Source organism: Peromyscus eremicus, chromosome X (genome assembly GCF_949786415.1).
Source record: "Peromyscus eremicus chromosome X, PerEre_H2_v1, whole genome shotgun sequence".
In the NCBI taxonomy this organism is placed as follows: Eukaryota; Metazoa; Chordata; class Mammalia; order Rodentia; family Cricetidae; genus Peromyscus; species Peromyscus eremicus.
Window position 1 is genome coordinate 28,524,028 of NC_081439.1, and position 19,573 is coordinate 28,543,600.

The 19,573-nt window shown below is 49.3% G+C and overlaps 1 protein-coding gene across 2 annotated transcripts in view; it reads right to left on the reverse strand.

Annotated features, from left to right (window-relative positions):
• Positions 1–4,801: 4,801 nt before the first annotated feature.
• The window catches only part of Phka2 (phosphorylase kinase regulatory subunit alpha 2), an 87,819-nt gene continuing 73,047 nt past the window's right edge, over positions 4,802–19,573 (reverse strand). Inside the window, exons 24-33 of one of the 2 annotated variants that reach the window (XM_059250061.1) lie at positions 19,447–19,525; positions 19,204–19,333; positions 18,536–18,637; positions 15,070–15,188; positions 14,105–14,134; positions 12,538–12,591; positions 10,028–10,198; positions 8,042–8,095; positions 7,159–7,359; positions 4,802–6,561 (exon numbers count right to left, since the gene is read on the reverse strand). In XM_059250061.1, coding sequence (XP_059106044.1) covers positions 6,391–6,561; positions 7,159–7,359; positions 8,042–8,095; positions 10,028–10,198; positions 12,538–12,591; positions 14,105–14,134; positions 15,070–15,188; positions 18,536–18,637; positions 19,204–19,333; positions 19,447–19,525 — 1,111 coding nt within the window. In that variant the 3' untranslated portion in view covers positions 4,802–6,390. The remainder of the gene's footprint in view (positions 6,562–7,158; positions 7,360–8,041; positions 8,096–10,027; positions 10,199–12,537; positions 12,592–14,104; positions 14,135–15,069; positions 15,189–18,535; positions 18,638–19,203; positions 19,334–19,446; positions 19,526–19,573) is intronic. The other variant, XM_059250062.1, reaches the window with a different exon arrangement.

The following is a 19,573-nucleotide window of genomic DNA, read 5'->3' on the forward strand; positions in this document are numbered from 1 at the left end:
TTGCTCCAATTCCCTTTAAAGCTAGTCTGCCAGGGAAGTATTTCTGTCAGGCCTCTGCTCAAAACTTCCTAGTGACTTGAGACAAAAAGAGAACTGGATGCTCCCTTACTCCTGGCTTCCTTGAACATTTTTTGGGTTCTTCTGCCTCAGGACCTTTGCACTGGTTGCTCACTCTAACACCCTTTCCCCATCCATTGCCTGGCTCAGGCCCTCACTTCTTTTAGCTCGGATCAAGTGTTGCCTCAGCAGAGATGCTCTCCAATCCTCCCATACCACAGGCTTGCACCTCTCTGCTTTATTCTTGTCCACGGCTCAGCCCAGCTCACCCCAACACATCTAATTAGCCATTCCTCCTTTGCCTGGGGTAGGGAGAGGGAGGGGTTGGGGTTGGCTCTCACCCCCTTGGTTACACTACAGGAGACAGAGATGGCCTGGCCTCACCCAACTGTCCTATCTGTAGAGCACTGTGCTTTGACAGATGTTAAGCAGCTGTGGCTCCAGGGTCCCCATCTTGTTGCAGGTGCTTTAGGAATCCTGTTGCAGGGGGTTGCACCCATCACACAGGGAGGGTTTGGAGGAAGCAGTGCACGTGATACCATGCAAACTCTTCCCAGTAGTGCCAGTGGTTCCCTTACCCTCTTGCACTGCTGAGCAAACATGGCTGCCCTGGTATGTGCCCAGGAGTGGGATGCCTGGCATTGAATGACAGGGGATGTAGGCTGTGCTCCACCCCCAGAAACCTGTGCATCTTCTTGGCCTAGAGCTAGCAGCTACCAGACTGCCTTGCAGCATCTGCTCGTTTCTTCTGTTGTCAAGGCTCACACCTTGCCGCCCTAGCATTGTTTGCGCTGACAAGCCAGCACTGATACAGTGCTCAGGCAACGGACTCCTTCTGACCCCACATTTGACCCCTCTCCTACTGGTGACTAGTTTGTGTCCTTACTAGACATGGGGCCTCCGAACCCCAGCCTGTCTTATCTTGGCACCAGCATACATGTGTGCTGGCAGGACCAAGCTGATGGCCAGCTGGTGCCACCCTCCCGCTGTGTGCACTAAGTAGAGCAGGTCTTCCATGAGTCCCAGACCCTGGGCAGGAAAAGGAGGGACTCAGGCCACAAGAGCCCAATTCTTCTGGGTCACAGGGTCCGCTCAGTGTAGCTACTTCAACTCCTGCACAGAGAGGGCTTCTCCTCTGATACAGGATCCGCTCCAAACCTCTCAGCCAGCCTGCACTGGAGCTCAGCAGCTCGTGCTTAATGGGGAAAGAAATGCAGGGGAGCTCGTGCCTGCCTCTCCAGACAAGGAGAGGGAGCTGGAGGAGGAGGAAGCCTCCTCTAGATAGCTGTGCCTCCCTCTAGCCAAGGGGAGGGCCTCCCATGCTCAAAAGAACGCAGGAGCAGGCCCTGGTGACAGCTGGGGAAAATTATTCACACTGTCAGGAGAGAGGCTTATACCATGATTCTGTTCCAATTCTTTATTTTTAAATCCCCCAGCTGGCTAGTGGCTTAGAAGGAAAGATGTGACAATCATTTGCATCTTGTTCCAGATGGGCTGTCACTCAGGGTCCAGAAAGCCTAATGGGGCTGGGCTTGTGGTCACGAAGAATGTGTGGTCCATCAGCAACTCCCCCAAGCTTTGCTGGACTGATTTATGACAGATCACTGGAAGCTGAGGGCTATGTGGTGGTGGTGGGGGAGGCTGCCCCTGGATACCAGTGGCGATCTAACAACCATGGCTTGGCAGCTGTACTTCCAAAGAGAACATACAATTGTCCTGTTTCCAGCCAGGGGCGACGTTCCTGTGTGCTCTCTTCACTCTCCACACAACTTCCACAGCCAGTTTTCCGGCTCAAACACGGAGGGGGGGGGTCCTTCTTTTCTGGACAAAGAACAAAAACTAGACTCCTGGCTGAAATCCTATTTGTTTAGGATGGCTGGCCTCAACCCTATTCATTATCTCTACACTGTGAGGTTGAGTCCGCCTCAACTGTAGAGGTAGAAGATCAGCTAATGGCCTCTTCCACCAGCTGATACTGCATTCCTGCCCAACGCCTTGTGCTGGCAGCTTGTGGCTGTTTACAGTCCATGCTGATGACAGGTGGCAGTCCCTACGTTCAGTTTCCAGAAGGGCAGAGGGGGCCCATCTGGCCTTGGTGGCAGTACCCTGCATCAGGGGCATCTGGGAGCCTGGGAGCAATCTAGAGATTTGGTTCTGGTGATATGTGACTTAGTCAATCTTCTTTATGGAATATCTTTCACATTTACTGAGCTAGGGTGTGATTCTGTTATTTGCAAGTAAGAACTGAGACATTCGGCCAAAAGTGACACTATGGCCATGAGAGCCAAGGGTCAATTACTGACTGGTATTTCTCCTTGGCAAGTCCATCCTGAATGTGGGCTGATCCTTCTGAATAGGACATGTGGGTGGCTCTGGGCTCAGCAGGTAAGAGTGATTGCTATGCAAGAAGAACCTGAGTTTAAACCTCCAAACTCATAAACAGGTCAGGTGCAGCCACACATGTGCCTCTAGCTCCAGCATCATGTGTGTGTTTGGGTGCATGCACACACAAGTGGGGTGTGTGGGAGAGTAGAGACTGGAGGCTTGCTAGCTTTCAGCTTGTCTCCAGATCCAGTGAGACCCTGATTTAAGAGGATATGGAGAGTGACAGAGGATACACAATGTCTTCCTCTAGCCTCTAAATGTGCACAATTGCACACAACACCACACACACACACACACACACACACACACACACACACACACACACAAAAGAGCTATGGAAGCAGTTATCCCTTGTGCCCAGTGCAGATGCAGCGTGGTCAACCTGAAGCCCTGTCCTTTGCAAAGCTTGGCACCTCACCTCCACTAGCTGGAAGCGGAAGGCTTCGGCAGCCACCAGATTTAGAACTGAGATGTGAATGTCAACAGATCAGCATGAAGAACTCTCGGATAAGCAGCCTGGTCAATGTCCCTTCCTCTGAGGGTTTCAGAAATGAGTGGGCTGCTCGTTATCTGCCACTGTGCATGGCCAAGTCTCTATGTGCTTAGTTAGCGATGCCTGGCCATGGAAGGCATGCTGCACATGCCTTCAGATTCATTTGTTCATTTCTCAGAACAGTTATGTACTGCAGTAAGGCAAGGGGAAAGTCACACACGATCAGAGTTCATTGTTTCTACCGAGTCCAGTCTCTCTAAGAAGGCATTATAGTCCCTTAAAAATACACACACATATCTTCTCTTGAAAGATAGTTTTCTGATGGAATTTTTCCCTACCATCAATCAGGCACACAGTCTAAGATTGGAAGCTAATCTTAGTAACTGCTCTTCTCATTCCTCTGAGAATTCTCTCAGTAACTCAAGGTTATGGCTTTTCCTAATTGGCTTTCTGGTGGAGAGAGACAAGGGGGACTGGGCTCTGTGAGGGCAGAGTGCTGCTTTTTTTCTTCACAAGCAGAACTATCAATGGCCATGTCTGGAGAACAGAAGGCATCCTGGGAACATGATGTTCTTCCATCCTGCAAAGTACAGAGCTGCACATGGCAGATGGCAGGGACTTCAAAAGCTGGAGTCACCTTGAAAGAGAATGGCACACAGGGAGAGATGAGAGACTGTTGTCCCCTTTGACAACAAGGAAGCAGAGAAGTCAAAGGTGACTTGTTGGACTTGTGCACAAGGCAACAGGATGGAGAGATGACTCCACTGTAGTTTATGGAAAGAGGCCAAGGCTCCTGTCATCTTGTCCAGAAACCAATGGCATCAATCAACTGGCCAAGTGTTTCTTTGCCTCTTGACTGGTGGGCTCTCCATTTTGTTCTACAAGAAATATTTGCATTCTTCCTATCTAGGCAGCTGATGCCTGCCAACCACACTTCCCTATGGCTGAGGAGGGTAGACTAACCTGGACATGACATAGCGTTCCTTCGCTTCAGATGGCTTGGTGTGGTCCTAGGGAATATCTGGTCACCTAACTGCCAAAGGAAGCTTCTATACCAGTCAGGAGGTCTCCTACTCTTTTAGGCAGATGGGTAAACTAAGGCACACAAAGGTCAACTCCCTCACCCAAGATCAAGTCCTGGTGTCAGTGCCAGGACAGCAGAGCTTACCTTTGGCAAAACCGGGACAAGCAGACCAGAGGGCAGCCTGCCACCTTTCGGTTGGATCTGCTAAATAGTAAATGAACTCCTGTATTCACTGATGTGTCCTCTAGGACCACATTCTAGTCCCCTGCAAAGGTTAAAAACTGGCTTTTCAGCTTTGGGAGGGAAGACAGGAAAGAGGCTCCTTGCCATGCCTCTGGGAGTTGGGGAACAGCCGGCCAAGACGGAGGCCACAGGGGCTATGAGGCCTTCTCCCCACCAGCACCTCCAGGCAAGGATGATGTCAGGATGGGACTGTCATCGTCCTCTCAAACATCTGTCCCTCTTGGGCATGGCCTCGGCTGCTCACTAAAGGGATCATCTCGGAAGTCTGCTCTCCTCCTTTGAAGCTGGCAGCTTGCTGCCTGTGGAAATGCAGTCCTATTTCGGGACTTCACTGGAGAGAGATCTCAAAGAGTGGCTGGGAGGCTGCAGTGAATTGCTTATTGTGGCTCATCTTGAGCCCAACCCAGCAGCTGCCACTTCTCACGTCACAGCCAGAGCATTGGCAGGCTAAGAGTGTTCGGAATTAGCACCGGGCCCAGTCTGAGGGGCTCTGTTTCTAGAACTTCTCCCATGCCTTTCAAGCCTTGTTCTTTTCTCACTGTATGTTTGAAATTACCTACCAGGAAACCTGTCAGTCAACCACATGACTCTGACCCTGGTTTTATGTTGAAGATGGTTTATGTTGAAGATGTCTTAAAGATCCAAGAGGGCAGGGGAGATAGCTCAGCAGGTACTTGCTGCTCTCCAAACGACCTGAGTTTGGGGCCCAGTACCCATATCGGGGTGGTTCACAAATGCCAGTAGCTCCAGCTCTTGGGGATCTGATGCTCTCTTCTGGCCTCTGCAGGGACTCCCACACAGGTGGCACACACTCACACAGATACACACAGGTAAATACATTTTTTTAGAAATGCCTAGAAGTGGTTAGGAATAGCAGGGCACCCTGCCACCTTCTGTTTTGAGAATAAAGTGAAGTCAGCCCCAAATCTCCACCCTGAGGGCTACTGTTCACCTCTGAACACCAAGACCCTTCTCCACACAGACTTTGAGAAGATGATAAAGCAGCCTTGTTTCCACTTCAGAGGTGAAGAGTCACTGTAAATCGGAACCTCTCACAACTAGATGGGAATGTAGCACTTGGCCACTAGGTGACTTTGTCCTTCAGGCCTGATTATTCACAGAAACTACTCTTTCAGTTATTTATCCCAACATGGGCAAGGCAAGGCTTAAAAAGAACCTCCATTCACCAGAACAATGGCGAAAGATTCGCCAGACTTTGCCAGGACTCAGCCTTCTCTGCCATAGTGTACCAACCATACCCATCTGAGAGTGCTTCTGTAAAGTTGTTTTGGGTTCCCAGGCTATTTTTAAGGGAGTATTGTTTCTGCAGGAACACACCACTAATTTCCATGGCAAATGCTGACTCATGCTTTGAGCATGCATGGTGGTGATCTCAGGGGGAGCAGAGACATAGGCCATTCTTTCCACGGGACCCCCTCCTAAAACAGTCTGGCTATCAGAAGAGTCAGAGCCTCACCTTCCTTTTGTTGTTGTTTTGTTCTGGATTCTGGAAGATAAGGAATTTTTCTAGGGTGAGAGGAGACTCCTGTAATTTGTGGACAGTCAGGATAAGATCCTCTGAAGACTATGAGCCAATATTAACTAGGGCCAATTTAGTTCATCTGGGCAATGAAGAATTGTATGACCTCAATAGAGTGGGGGGTTAGGAAAGATTTCCAGAGACCGAATTATTCTGTTGGGTAAACAGTTTGGTTCTCAGACAGCCTGCATTGTGTTGGGCTGTGCCCCTGTCAAGGTCTGCTTGTCTAGTTATTGTCGCTGGAAGGATCTTTCCACCTTCAACATGTGTCACCAGCTCATCGAACCTATTTCTGTAACTCTCGGTGAGAGCCAATTTAAGCTGGCTTCTCCGTTCACTCTGCACTCAGAAGAGACCAATTTCCAGTTCCTTTTCGGAGTCCATGAGCCCAGCTGCTGTGAGAAACGTTCCAGTGAAATGAACCTAGAAAATGATCCCAGGCTGCTTCTCAGGGGAGCGGGGATTCATCAGCTTTATCTGTGGCTTAAACACACATTGCTTCCGGCTTGAGTACTGTCATCTCCTCCCCGGGAAGCTTTCTGGTGGGGATCAGAGCAGGGGACCCAGGGGGAAGGCAGAAGAAACTTCCCAATGAGGCTATAGGACCGAGTGCAGATTCAGAGGGTGGTCGTGTTTATGGGTAAGGCCCTATTGCATCTGGCAGCCTGAACTGGGCAGCAGTTCCTGCAGATGAGAAGCCACTGCTTTCGTTAGGTAGGTCATTGTACCATAAGCCCCACTAGGAGCACTGTCATAAAATAAGTGACAAATTCCTGTGGCTTGGTCTTTTTCCAGGATGTCTGTGGCTCCAAATGATACCTGCAGCCAGAAAAAGCAGGGGAAAAAAATGAGTGGAATCTGTCTTTTTCCTTCATAAACCTCTCTGCATGTCGGAGATGATCTGCTAGACTACAGACGGGTGGGGCTGGGAGCTGGAGGGTAGGCCTCAGGGCAGGAAGCCAGTGCCAAGAGGCAGGTATCTCATGTTGGCAATGGGACAGAACGCCTGGTAATGTTCTGCCTCTGCTGTGGATGCCGTGTTCTCAGAGTCCTCCTTTGGGTGCTGCTCGGCACTGATTCTTCGAGAGGACAGCTTCTTTGTCTGACTCAATTTTGTATACAGGGCAAACAGTTTAGCAAGAGGCAGGTATGTAGCAAGTGGTAGTGTCTGGAATAAAACCTACACCGACATACATAGACCAGCTTCCCCAAAGCTTGTTAGATTTCCCAAGTGGCCACTGTGCCATTTCCTAACCAAATGGTTGACATTTGTTCACCATCTGGGATGACATTTTCCTGGTTTGAGTACATGCCTTCCAATTGGACCCCATCTCCAGCACCAACAGGGATAAATGGCAACCAAACTGACTCCCCTGCTCTGGCAGCGGGGTGAGTGGGTGGCCTAGTCATACCCACCTGGTCCTGAAGAAACAACTGATTGGCCAGCTGCACAATCTGGTCCACATGGATGATGCCCCCGATATTGTCCATCTCCGTATCTGAGAGCAGTGTCAGTACCATGATGGCTTCCACCAGCAGCTGCCGATACTCGGGCTGGGACACGCGGTTGAGTACTGACTCCACGTGGTCAGCAAACTTGATCTCACACGGGGTCATCTGCCAGAGGGATCAGGTTTCCAGCGTGAGATGTGGGACAGACAGAGCCCTAGGATCAATACTGCCCCTAGCGCTGTTGGGGCTCAGCTCAAAAGCTACCTTCCTTCTAGATACTGCCTTGACTCTGGAGCAGGAGCCCTCTGGGGCAGAGGCTGACTGCTTTCCCCAAGAGCCAGCTGGCATTGTTCTAGTTCCTTTTGTCTACCCACTGGACTGACTTCTAAGGAGCAGGGACCATTTCCTATAGAAAGAATCTCCTAAAAAGAAGAGAAATTCTCTGTGGCATAAAGCCTGGTACCTTGGTCAGGGTAAAAAAAAAAACAAACCAAACCGAATCTATTTCTAAAGGAATGGTTGGAGGTGCCAGGTGTGGTACCTCCTGCTTGGAAGGCTAAAGCTACCCCATAGTGCATGGAGGGCAAATACAGCACAGGGCAGAATGCATTGTATGTGAAGTGGCCCCTGCATGGGTCTAGTGTGTGGGGGATGGAGTCTGCACGGAGTCTAAAGGGCCCCGATAGTCTATAAACGGTATTTCTGAGGGGAATGAGCGAGAAAAGGGAATAAGAAAGGGAAGGAGCTTCACACACTTTGAGGGTGAGGTGGTTAGGGTGACCTAGAGATGGCCTGTCTACACTGACCAAACTTGGGGGGCACAGGAGAATCAGCCATGTCACCCTACCTCTTGAGTTGTTGAAGACGGGAGGACATAACCATCGATGGACAGACCATGGCACTGGAAACAGAACACAGACATTTCGGTCCAATTCCAGACCACAAGTGTGTGTGTGCTCACACTCACACGTGCGCGTGCCCCCCCCCCCCCCACAGACAACTTTCCTTGCCCTGGAAATCTGCACAAGGGCTGGAACATGCCAGACTGTCGGTTATTTTTAGAGTGTTGTTCTCACTGCCCACAGGCTGTGTTTTCGATGGCACAATTCTAGGGAAACCAGCAGGCATCTTTCAGATCAGTGCAGGAACAATGTCCTAGGGAGCTGCTGCGTCCTCCTCCCAAGAGGCTCTATGTTGCACTTGGCAACTGGGCCCGGGTGCCTGCCAGGCCCCCTTCGGTGCCATAATGAAGGGAGATGTTCGTGGCTCCCATTGGTGAAGTTATGCTCCTGCGCCTTTGCAGCCATCTATTTTCGAGACTTCTATAATAAGCACCAATCACAAAAGGCTGGAGCACATGCACATACACGCACACTCATGTATATAAATACCAATGGGGCGCAACACAAAATGCTGCTTTTTCGTAAGAAAAGCATCTTGGTATTGGGCCAACAGAAGTCTGGTTGGAAGTGTATGGTGCCCCAGGAAGACTGAGGAGATTTTCGAGGAATAGATGGGCCTCCTCTAACTGGCCATCTTCTACCCTCCAGTTGGCAACAGCTGCCCTACCCTCATGCTGGCCCGAGGGCTCCCCACAAAAATCTAGAAGGGTGAACGTGGGGCCTCTGCAGGCTCTGCCCTCCTAGCCCGCTCGGCAGCTGTCTTGAGCAAGGCCTTGGTCGACAGAGCATAGCCACTGAAGCTCTGTGACTGGCCCTGGGCACCTGCTGCAGAAAGAAGACAGTGGCTGTGACTTCACAAAGGAGCTGGAGTATGTTCTCATTTGGGAGTTTCGCAGTTCGCTCCTCTCCTACTGTGAAATGAGCTAAAAAGGCACGGTTCAGAGAAAAAAGAAATTTGTCTTGCTTTGCAAAGCTTTTAAATGAGGCATGCTGTCCCTCCATGGGGGAGGCATGACATGCTCCGTTGAGGCCTTGGGAGCATGAATGTGGGAGAAGATGGATTGTAGGGTGGAGGGGACAAAGTGGCTACCCCCACTTCAGCGGCAGGTGTTTAAGACAGGCAGGCCCTCCTGCATTCAGGGGTGTGTGTGTGGGGGGGCACAGTGTGGTCTGGGATGTGTCACTTCGTGTCGGTTTCACACTACAAACTGATGAGATTTTCACAGCCCTATCTCACTGTCACAGGAGCAGTGGGCAGTTGCCTGAGGGGTGGGGGCTCTGGGGGGTCTCCTGTCCAGCCATGGAAACAGGGGTAGCCTAGAGCAGGAAGGAGAGTGTGCCTTGAGGGCACATGGCTCCTGGGGTGAGGCTACAATCTTTTCTCAGTACTCCTAAGGCCTAGCAGGAAGCAGGGGCTCCATCACATTGTTGAGTGATATGGGTGCCACATGCCACATGTTTCAGCCTCAAGCCAGATCCAGAGGTAATGCTGCAGGTCCTCTGGGCACCGATGTTTGTTCAAAGTCTGCCCTGCCCTGTCTGGTTTTTTTTTTTTTTGTCTATCTTTAGTTTTCTAGGATCCTAAACTATGTCAAAGTTGGTTGTACACAAGCAGGGCTGCTATTTTGTCATGCCTTGCAGGGACATTTGACAATGCTGAAGCTACTTTTGGGGCCATGTCCGGGAAAGGAGATGCCACTGGCAATCAGTAGGTAGACACTGCTTCCTGTAAGACAGTGCACAAGACGGTGGTACCATAGCACAGTCACCTAGTGTTAGATGCTAACGTGCCAAGGACAGAGACCTTGCTCTAGGCTGAGCCATTCAAGGTTGGGGCTGCATGTTCTGGAGCCCTCAGCTTCTCGCTACCTGGCACCATCACTGGGCTTCCTGAAGGCAGGCAGAGTCTGTCTCCTCAGCACACGCCTCACCTTCTGAAGGATGTTCCACACTCTCTGGTAGAATCCTACGGGGACCCTGTTGATGGCCCCATCCAGCCTTCTCCTGCGCAGCCACTGGCCCTGCTGCTCCCCCCATCCCATGTGGTGTCCTCCGGAGTCTGTAGATGATGTGCCCGTTGGGGAGGATGGGGTACTGGACCTCTGCAAGACAGATACCATTTGGCCTTCAGAAGCAGGTGCCCACAGGGAAAAACTGGCCACCTTGAAGGCCAGCTCAGCAAACTAGTCAAAATCTTCCTCCACATGTCACCCAGCCAGGGGTACAGGGCTCCTAAACTCTAATTTGTTGCCTACTTGATGTTGGATTTAGGTTTCATGCTCTGTTTTGTTAGCTTAGTTCTTCCCAGGCCCTAAGATGTAGGATAACGCCGGGGGGCCCTGAGCTCACAGGACAGAGGCCAAAGAGATCCAGGTGTGGGCTCTGCCATCAGGCTGCCACAGCCAAGCTCAAGAGCATGTGACAGCACCTGGGCTGAGGCTGCCTGTGCTCTATGCTAGCATCACCAGTCCATCTATACAATGGGGACATAATCTCCCGGAGGGAGCTGTCTGCTGCCACCCACTTGGTGAAGACACAAAAACCCCCGAGAGTCCCTGTTGCTCAGGGGGAAGCTGTCACCCAAAAGGCCACTCCCTCAGAGGTCACTGGCCAGGCATGCAAAGCCTATTTAAGGGAAGCAAGCCACAAGAGTACTTGGAGAGGTGGTCTCAGAGAAGATGAGCTGGACGGGAAGGAGAGACGACCTGGGGTAGGGGCAAACGCCCACGGGCCTGATTTCCTTCAGCGGTGCCATGGAGAAGTGACCATCACCTCCCCACGGGACAAAGAGCACAGAGAATGGCATACATACACAGGGAGAAGGGACCAGGAGTGAAGACAGAAAGTCAACTAGGAACCCTTGCTTAGCAGTGGGGCTCCTTGGATTTGGGGGCTCTACCTCTGCCTTTCAATCCTCATTTCTACTGTCCTGCTCTTGGTCCTGAGTTTTCTTCTACGGTGGCCTTCAGCTTAGACCTGCTGACCAGGGTTAGAGGGCGACATCTTTCCATTTCCTTGTGAGAGGCTAGGCTTCTCTGACTCCACAAGGGAAGTGCTGGAGGGCTGCTGACCACTGGGGGCAGAATGGACAGACTTCCACCTGGCAGCGATCAGGTGAGGAAGCTCCCACCGACCTGCCCTTGGAGGGATTCTTCAGGTTGGGATGAGGCTAACACACATCTTCACATGCATTTTTGTTTGGACTGTTTGGCACTTCTGTTTCTCAACTTGCAACCTCAAATTTAAAGGTTTAAAAATAAAATCCAAATATTAAGCACATTAGCAGGGCAGGAGGTGGGATTCTTCTCTCAGAACTCATGTTGACTTCAACAGATCTTATTTTGAAAAGGCAGTTAGTTAGGCTGGGTTATTCTGCCGGGCTCCTTACTGCCATTTAAATAAGGCAACAATTAGCTACAAATAAAAGTAATTACAGCCACACTCATCAATGACTCAGCTGATTTTCTCCTTCTGGTTTTGGGAGGCAGCTTCAGACTCGCCTCTGCAATTAGAACATTTCCTGGGCCTCCACTGGAGCGAGGGCCACATGCTCAGCTGGGGCAGGAGAGTAGAAAGTGCTAACTAGCCTGGGGGCTGCAGCTCAACACTCAACAAAAACGCAGGAGGGCTGGGATGTGGGTCAGTGGTGGAGTGCCTGCCTAGCATGCTCAGATCCCAGTTCATCCTCAACACTGCAAAACAAACAAGTAACAGCCTTAGAAGCAGTGTTCTGAAGACTCTAGAAACTCCGGGGAGTTGGTAAGGTAAGCACACCTCACCCACACTCTATTGAGGAGTTTTACAAGCTAAGATCTGAGAGCATGAGATGGAAAACCAAGTTCAGTTCAAGAATATATAAACTTTTCTAGAATTTTCTCAAACTTATAGTTGAAGATACCCTCAGCATCACCTGAAAACCTTTAACCCAGTGGTTCTCACCCTTCCTAACGCTGCGACCCTTTAATACAGTTCCTCATGTTGTGGTGACCCCCAACCATAACATTATTTTCATTGCTCTTGTTAGGAATCATAATGTAAATATCTGATAAGCAGGTATGATATCTGATATGCTACCCCGTGAAAGGATCGTTTGACCCCTCCAAAGGATTCGTGACATACAGGTTGAGAATCACTGCCTTAACCTTTACTCAAACCTTCAGAAGTCAGGGATGAAGGCTGTAGCAAAGCTTAGTGCTGGAATGTTTGCTTAGAATGTGTGAGGGCCTCAGTTCCATGTCCAAAACTGCATGTGAACTCACACACACGTGCATGTGCATGCGTACGTAGACACACACACACACACACACACACACACACACACACACACACCCTAAAAGTAAGTGGGGACGAAGTGGGAGCATGGGTAAGGCCACAAGAGAACTTGGACAGCACAGACATGGAGAAGACTGGGAGGAGGGGTGCGATGCCAATACAGATTTACCGCAGACTTGAAGGAACGCAAACTGTTGGACACAGCCTGGCCCACAGGAAAGAACTACAAAACAAAAAGAACAGACTCAGTCACGTGCAGTGACACCAAGAGACAGCAGCACGAAAAGCACAGAGACTGAAGGCAGAGACAAAGCCTAGAGAGGTTCTCACTGAGCACCAGCGACAGAGGCACATCCACTGCTCCCCTGCAGCCCAGCTTGGCTTGAAATAGCAAGTGTTCCCAGGTCCTTCTCCTTTGTGGGACAGGCCTAACCAAACTAGGACACATGTTCCAAAGTCATGGCCGTGCCATGCTAATGTTTTCTGTTGCACTGTGAACATCCAGAGAGGTCAAAATAGCCCTAACTGCCACTAACACCTGGCATCCAACAGGTATCCCATAGATTATTGTTAAATGTCCATGGGGAGCAGGTTGATGACCTTTGACATTTACATCTTTCCTCATCTAAGAATCTAGATGGCACCCTTAATTTGCATACTGCTCTGTGTCTGTGGTATGCTTGTAAAAATGAGGTGACCCAACACCATGACACCTTTTAAATTTTTACCAGAGAACATTTTCTTGACACGAGTGGCCAAATACAAAACTGGTACTGGCTGACTGAATATGAACACAACAGAGAAGGAAGGTAATTACTTCACCCCCATCATAGGCAAGGGCAGCACTACATGGAAGAAGCCATCCATATTCACCCACTAGGCTTTTGAGCTGTGGGTAACCAGAGGGACGGTGCCACCGAGTGGCTGACGAAGGAAGATGTTTGGAAAATCACTTCCATAGAAGGAGCATAAATGAGAGACTCTTCTGTAGGGTCTATGCTCGGAGAAAACCTGCAATCAGCATTATGTACCATCATACATTTACTTTCTCTGGTCATAGAGACATGGAATCATTAGGAATAAGAATCCAAAGATAGATGTGGCAGTGTGCATCTGTAGTCCCACCTACTCAAGAAGCTGAGGCAGGAGGATCCCTTGAGCCCGGGAGTTTGGGGACAGCCAAGGCTACATGGAGATCCCCATCTCAAAAATAAATCTATAAATAAAAATGTCCAATTTTTTTCTAAAGGGAAGGAGTATACCACAGGGTGATGTACACAGGGTCCTGACATTTTTTCCTTCCAGGGTTAAATCCTCCCAGGTTGGATGAAGGCATAATCTTTCTAGTGTTGAGATTACTGACTACATTCCCCTCTTTTAGAATAGAAATGTTGGTGGAGGCAGAGCCTGGCCCATCTCTTTCACAAAGAATCTTTACAAAGGCTGAGCTTGAGAAATGGAATTCTTTTGATCAGTACCATGCTCTAACAAAACAAGCCACCCATTTAGATGGCTCGGACTGGCTACCCTAAATGGATTTTTTAAAGGCACAGGGCAAAGTCTTCTTTCCTGCCTTCTCATCCTGCCCTCTGTCTCTGGGGCTGGCCTGCCTGAGCTACTGGACCATTCCACCACGCACCCACATCCACACTCTGTACTGGCAGCTTCATCTTCCATGTTCAAGCCAGAAAGAGCGCGCAGCTAACACAGAGGACAAACAAAACAAGGCACTTCACCTGCTCATCAGCACTAGCCCGCCTAATGATCTGAAAGTACAAACACCAGAAAGTGAAAGCCTGTTTCCAGTTTAAAATGCCCCACGGCTTCCATTACCCTCTCTGCTAAGCCAGGGCATGCTGGTCCAGCCTCAGGGGCTGGTCTTTATTACCTCATAGACCCAATCCAGTGAGGCAATGTGACTAGTTTATGACCAGATTTTCTCGGGGGTGGGGTGGGGGTCATGTTCATGTCCTAGCACAGTATCAGGCACATGAGGGAGGACTGAAAAGGTTTGAGCTGTGAGGGTCAGCTCATAAGGATTTCTATTGTGAGTTAGATTAAATTGAACAAAGAAAACAGATAACTGTGGATGGTGGTAAATACAGGTATCATGATTATTACAGTCTATTTCCACATCCTCCTGGCTATTTCAGATGAAGGACACATCTGATAGAGAAATGGTTGTCTCTTTTGACATGATTCCACTTTTAAAAATTTATTTTTATTTTGTTGTCTGAGTATTTGCCTACATGCTTTATATGTGTACCACTTATGTGCCAGGTGCCTGCAGAGGCCAGAGGAGGGCATCAGATCCCTTAGAAATGGAGTCACAGACAGCTAGCTAAAAGCTGTCATGTTGATGCTGGGAAGTGAATCCAGCCCTCTCCAGGAGCAGCCAGTACTCTTAACTTTTGATCCATCTCTCCATCCCCATGACTCTACAGAAACAAACATGGACAAGGGATTATACTAGTACATACATGTAATATCACATGAAGGCTAGACATTGGTGGTCGTGAGTGCATGTAAATGGCTTCGGGGTACCTATCTGGGATACAGGGCTTTGTTCAGATCCCACGACTTCTACAGAGAGCAGGCCAAAGCTTCATGCCCTTGTCTTTCTGAAGCTTTCTGAAGTGAGCCCTGGCAGAAGAACCATTTATACCCCTCCCTTATGGCTGCCACGCTAAGGCCTTCTTACCTGTTTCATCTCACTCCTCAGTCTGGTGATACCACTCCTCTCAGTTTTGGTGACTCCAGTATGACCCACCTCATGGATGGAGATGGCAGGGCTGGATGTGGAGGAGTGAATTGGGCGCACTGGAAGGGAAACACATACATGACGTTTTAGGAAATCTATTGCACCTGTTTTGAGAGAGACAACATGGATAACATGCTTCTGAGGTCCACATCTCTTCCCTACTTGATTTGAGAGGAAGGCCTTACCTGTCCCAGCCAGGCTAGGGCTTGTAGTGCTGAGGGTAGCACAAGCTTACCACATGAGGCCGGAAGGGCTGTGTGAAAGTGTGGTGTCTTAGATAGGGTTTCCACTGCTGTGAAGAGACACCATGACCATGGCAACTTATAAAAGAAAACATTTAATTGGGGTGGCAGCTTACAGTTCAGAGGGTCAGTCCATTGTCATCATGGCGGGGAGCATGGTGGTGTACAGGCAGACATGGTGCTGGCTATATCTTGATCAGAAGGCAACAGGAAGTGGTTGTGACACTGAGTGAAGCTTAAGTAAGAGACCTCAAAGCCTGCCCCCATAGTGACACACTTCCTTCAACAAGGCCACACCTACTTTAACAAGACCACACCTACTTCAATAAGGCCACACCTCTCAATGGTGCCACTCCCTATGAGCTTATGGGGGCCAATTACATTCAAACTACCACATGTGGGTACTGCTTTAGCAGCACAGAACAGAGTGGCAGAAAACTGTTGGCTGACTGAATTGGTTTTGGAAACTATTTTTTTACTTATCCAAAACATATTTTCTTTGTGGAAAACTGAGCCCACCTAAGGGAGCCAGAAGTACCATCTGTTGACATTTCACTCATTATCCTGCTAGTTTTCCCCTATGGATACATGTTTTTACCTTATACAACATCACATACATGTACAAAGATGAGCTTTATATTCTACACATGACATATCCATACATAATATGTAAACAAGTTTGGTTGTTTCTGCACTTAATATTGTAATGAGTGTTTTTCCACAGCTTTACATTCGCTCACATGTCTAATGACTGCATGACATCTGAGCTCAGAATGAGTAACACACCCAATTCTATTGGTGATTTTCGGAAGGGTTCATCTTGACTAGTGTGTACTATCCCTACTGACCTTGCCAAGCTCTGGAATGCCAGCTGTCCCTGGTAAAAGGACAAAAGTGCTGCAAGGGCTAGAACTTCGGTGCCTGTGGCTGTGGGCCAGCTGCTGAGGGCGCTTCATCAGGCCTTGTCTGGGCTTGGGTGCAGGTGCACAGGGGCAGTAGCATCCAGGACTGACAGAGCTCGGGGCAGGGAGAAGATCTCAATTTAGGCCTTTGGGAGGAAGCAGGGGTTGAGCTGGCTAGAGAGCTCAGGGTGAGGTTGGCAGTTGCCAAAGCCAGACACGTGGTCTTGCTATGGAACAGGGGCTCTTCCCACTGCACCAGGCCACACCTCTTTCCATCATATACCATCAGCTTCAGGACAAATCCCTTATGATTATTCTAAAAGGCATATGCGATCAGTCCTCCTGAGTCTAAATCTGTCTTCGGGATAAAGCCTAAACAATCTTTTTGGTGCCGCAGGAAACCCTCTGTTCCCTTTGTAGGCCCAACGCCAAGGTCAGTTTCTATAGAACCTTGCTGAAGCCAGGAAGCTGGAGGGCAGCTGAAGGGAGGAAGCACCCAAGGAGACCCAACGATGGGTCAAGAGGGAGGGGTGGCGTCCAAGAAATGGAAAATGGAAGCCAAATGGGGTGTGGGAAGCTCCACTGGACTGAGGGAGTGTTTTTTGGAAATAGTAATTTTAGGATTTAGTCAGAATTTCAGCTTCCTAGCTTATAAAAACCAAACAGTTATGTGGTAGTTTGAATGTAACTGGCCCCCATGAGCTCTCAGGGAGTGGCACTATTAGGAAGTGTGGCTTTGTTGGAGTGGGTATGACCTTGTTGGAGGAAGTGTGTCACTGTTGGGGCAGGCTTTGAGATTTCCTACCCTTAAGCTTTGCTCAGTGTCTGAGTCCACTTCCTGTGGCCTTCTGATCAAGATGTAGCCGGCACCATGTCTGCCTGCATGCCACCATGCTCCCCACCATGATGATAATGTACTGAACCTCTGAACTGTAAGCCACCTCAATTAAATGTTTTCCTTTATAAGAATTGTTGTGGTCATGGTGTCTCCTCACAGCAATAGAAACCCTAAGACAAGTTCCAAGACAATGAAGAAATGCTATGTTTGAAAAAGATACTATGTCTTTTGTCCTTACTCATGATGAGACATGTCATGGCATTCAAATGACATTCCTCAGGTCTTGGCTTTGTAAGCATCTATACAGCTTTACATTTAATGACAATTACCTGTCAAGCCATGCACACTATTATGATGAGCAGAACATATTAAATATTTATCTTTTCCATTTACATTTCAAGGATTGTGTAGTTGAAATAACTGTAAATTACTTTTGGGTATGGATCTCAAGCACTCCTCCTCAGAAAGGAGAAAACCGAAAATAGACAGCTGATTGCCCCATGCGGTGGCTTTGTCTGAGGCTGGCACACACTCAGGAAAAATACAAAGTACCCAGTGTCCTTCTTATTAAATAAAAGGAATGATAGCCCACAGTGTGTTTCTTTGGCTTGATGAAATAAATTCACCAATGTGTCTGCGAATCATTTAGCTTTTTTATGAGGAGGAGAAATGATAATTGCTTCAATTATAATTAGGGAACATTTGGGAACAAGAAGCACACCAGGACTTGGGTGATTAGATTTCTTAGCACTGCAAGCAGATTTCCAAGATGGATAAAAACTAAATGAGTAATGCTGGGATGAAGCGAATGAACGGGCCCCCACAGGTCATAGAGCATTTCTTCCTACTCTCCGGAAGGTGATACTGGGCCTGGCTACAAATGCTTTGTGCTATGTGGCCTAACAGAAAGTAGCTCTCACAAAGGAACCTGGGAGAGCCTAAGCTCACCCAGATGGAAGCCTGTTCAGAAGTGCTTGAGTGTGGCTCCCTGCACACCAAGGCCCTGAGGTAAGGCTAAGTTGTCAAGGGTGGCCTGGCTATGACCCCACAGGTCATAGAGCATTTCTTTCTACTCTCCGGAAGGTGACATTGGGCCTGGCTACAAACGCTTTGAGGCAAACCAAAGGCCAGGCCACAAGGGGTTTTGTAAGGGCAGACCTGTGATCCTGACCCTTAGGGTCACCTCCCCTCATGACACTTAGGAGATGCAAGGTACAAAGGTGTACAGTTCACTTAACCCACCTACCACTATAACCTACCAAGAAATGCAACCCTTTGAGGGTGCTCCCTGTCCCGAAAAGCAGGAACCTAGAGCCCATGCTCCAGTTCCTCCTACTGGTAGAGAACGTGCACAATCCCTTCCTCATAGGGGACCCACTGACGCTCGTGCTGGTCTGCACTTGGGTTCCCTATGAAGTCCTCACCGCTTCTCTCCACACCGAACTCCTTCCCACTCAGAATATGATGCAGGAGGTTCTTCATGTCGAAGGGGCTGAGGTTCATCAAACTCTCTGAAGCTTCTTCTCCTACAAGCAAACATCTTATAAGAGGCCTAGTCATGGGCTGGTGGGTGGTTCGGGATGGGAGAGGATGATATAGAAGGCGGTGGCAGGTTTCCTTGCTCAGGACTCTTTCACTGGTGCTGCAGGCCTGAAAGGCACTGGTCCTTGGGAAATGCAAACACCTCTGTTTAGGACAGCACAGAGGCATTTAATTCCCAGACATAGAATTTTTCGCATTGCACTGATCCCTGATGTTGGGATGTGTTTTGCAAATGATGTTGACATTTCTTTCTCTCAGTGAAGATGTTATTAAGTGGAGGGTGACATCTTACAGTGAGGCTATCACTGTAGCTTAGCTGTCAGGTACAGCCAAGGTTCTCCTGGAAACATGGCAGCTGCTTTGCCCACCCCAGTGAGGAACGTTGTTGTGCTATGTGGCCTAATAGCAAGTAGCTCTCACAAAGGAACCTGGGAGAGCCTAAGCTCACCCAGATGGAAGCCTGTTCAGAAGTGCTAGAGTGTGGCTCCCTGCATACCAAGGCCCTGAGGTAAGGCTGAGTTGTCAAGGGTGGCAAGCTATGGCCACTTACCTGAGCAGTTCAGGCTCCGAGCCAACTCTGTGGCCATCACCTGGATGATCAATCCAATCCGGAGTCTGAGCATCTCTGCAAAGAGGCTAGGCTGGGCCCGGACATACATGGCCAGGTACACCACGATCTCCTGGTGCAGATGGGAATAGGGCTTCAGGGAACCTGAGAGGCCTACTGGCACTCTATGAGCACTCTATGAGGAAGGCTGTGGCCCAGCTGGCCCTTCCTATATCAGCATCTGACCTGTGTGAGGACGGCAATGCTGATGTCCTGGCCACTGGCCTCATAGATGAGTTTTGTGAGCTCCTCTGGGGGAAGGGGCCTAGGAAAGAGCAGCAGGTCACACACAATGGGTGCCTCAGAGCAGGGC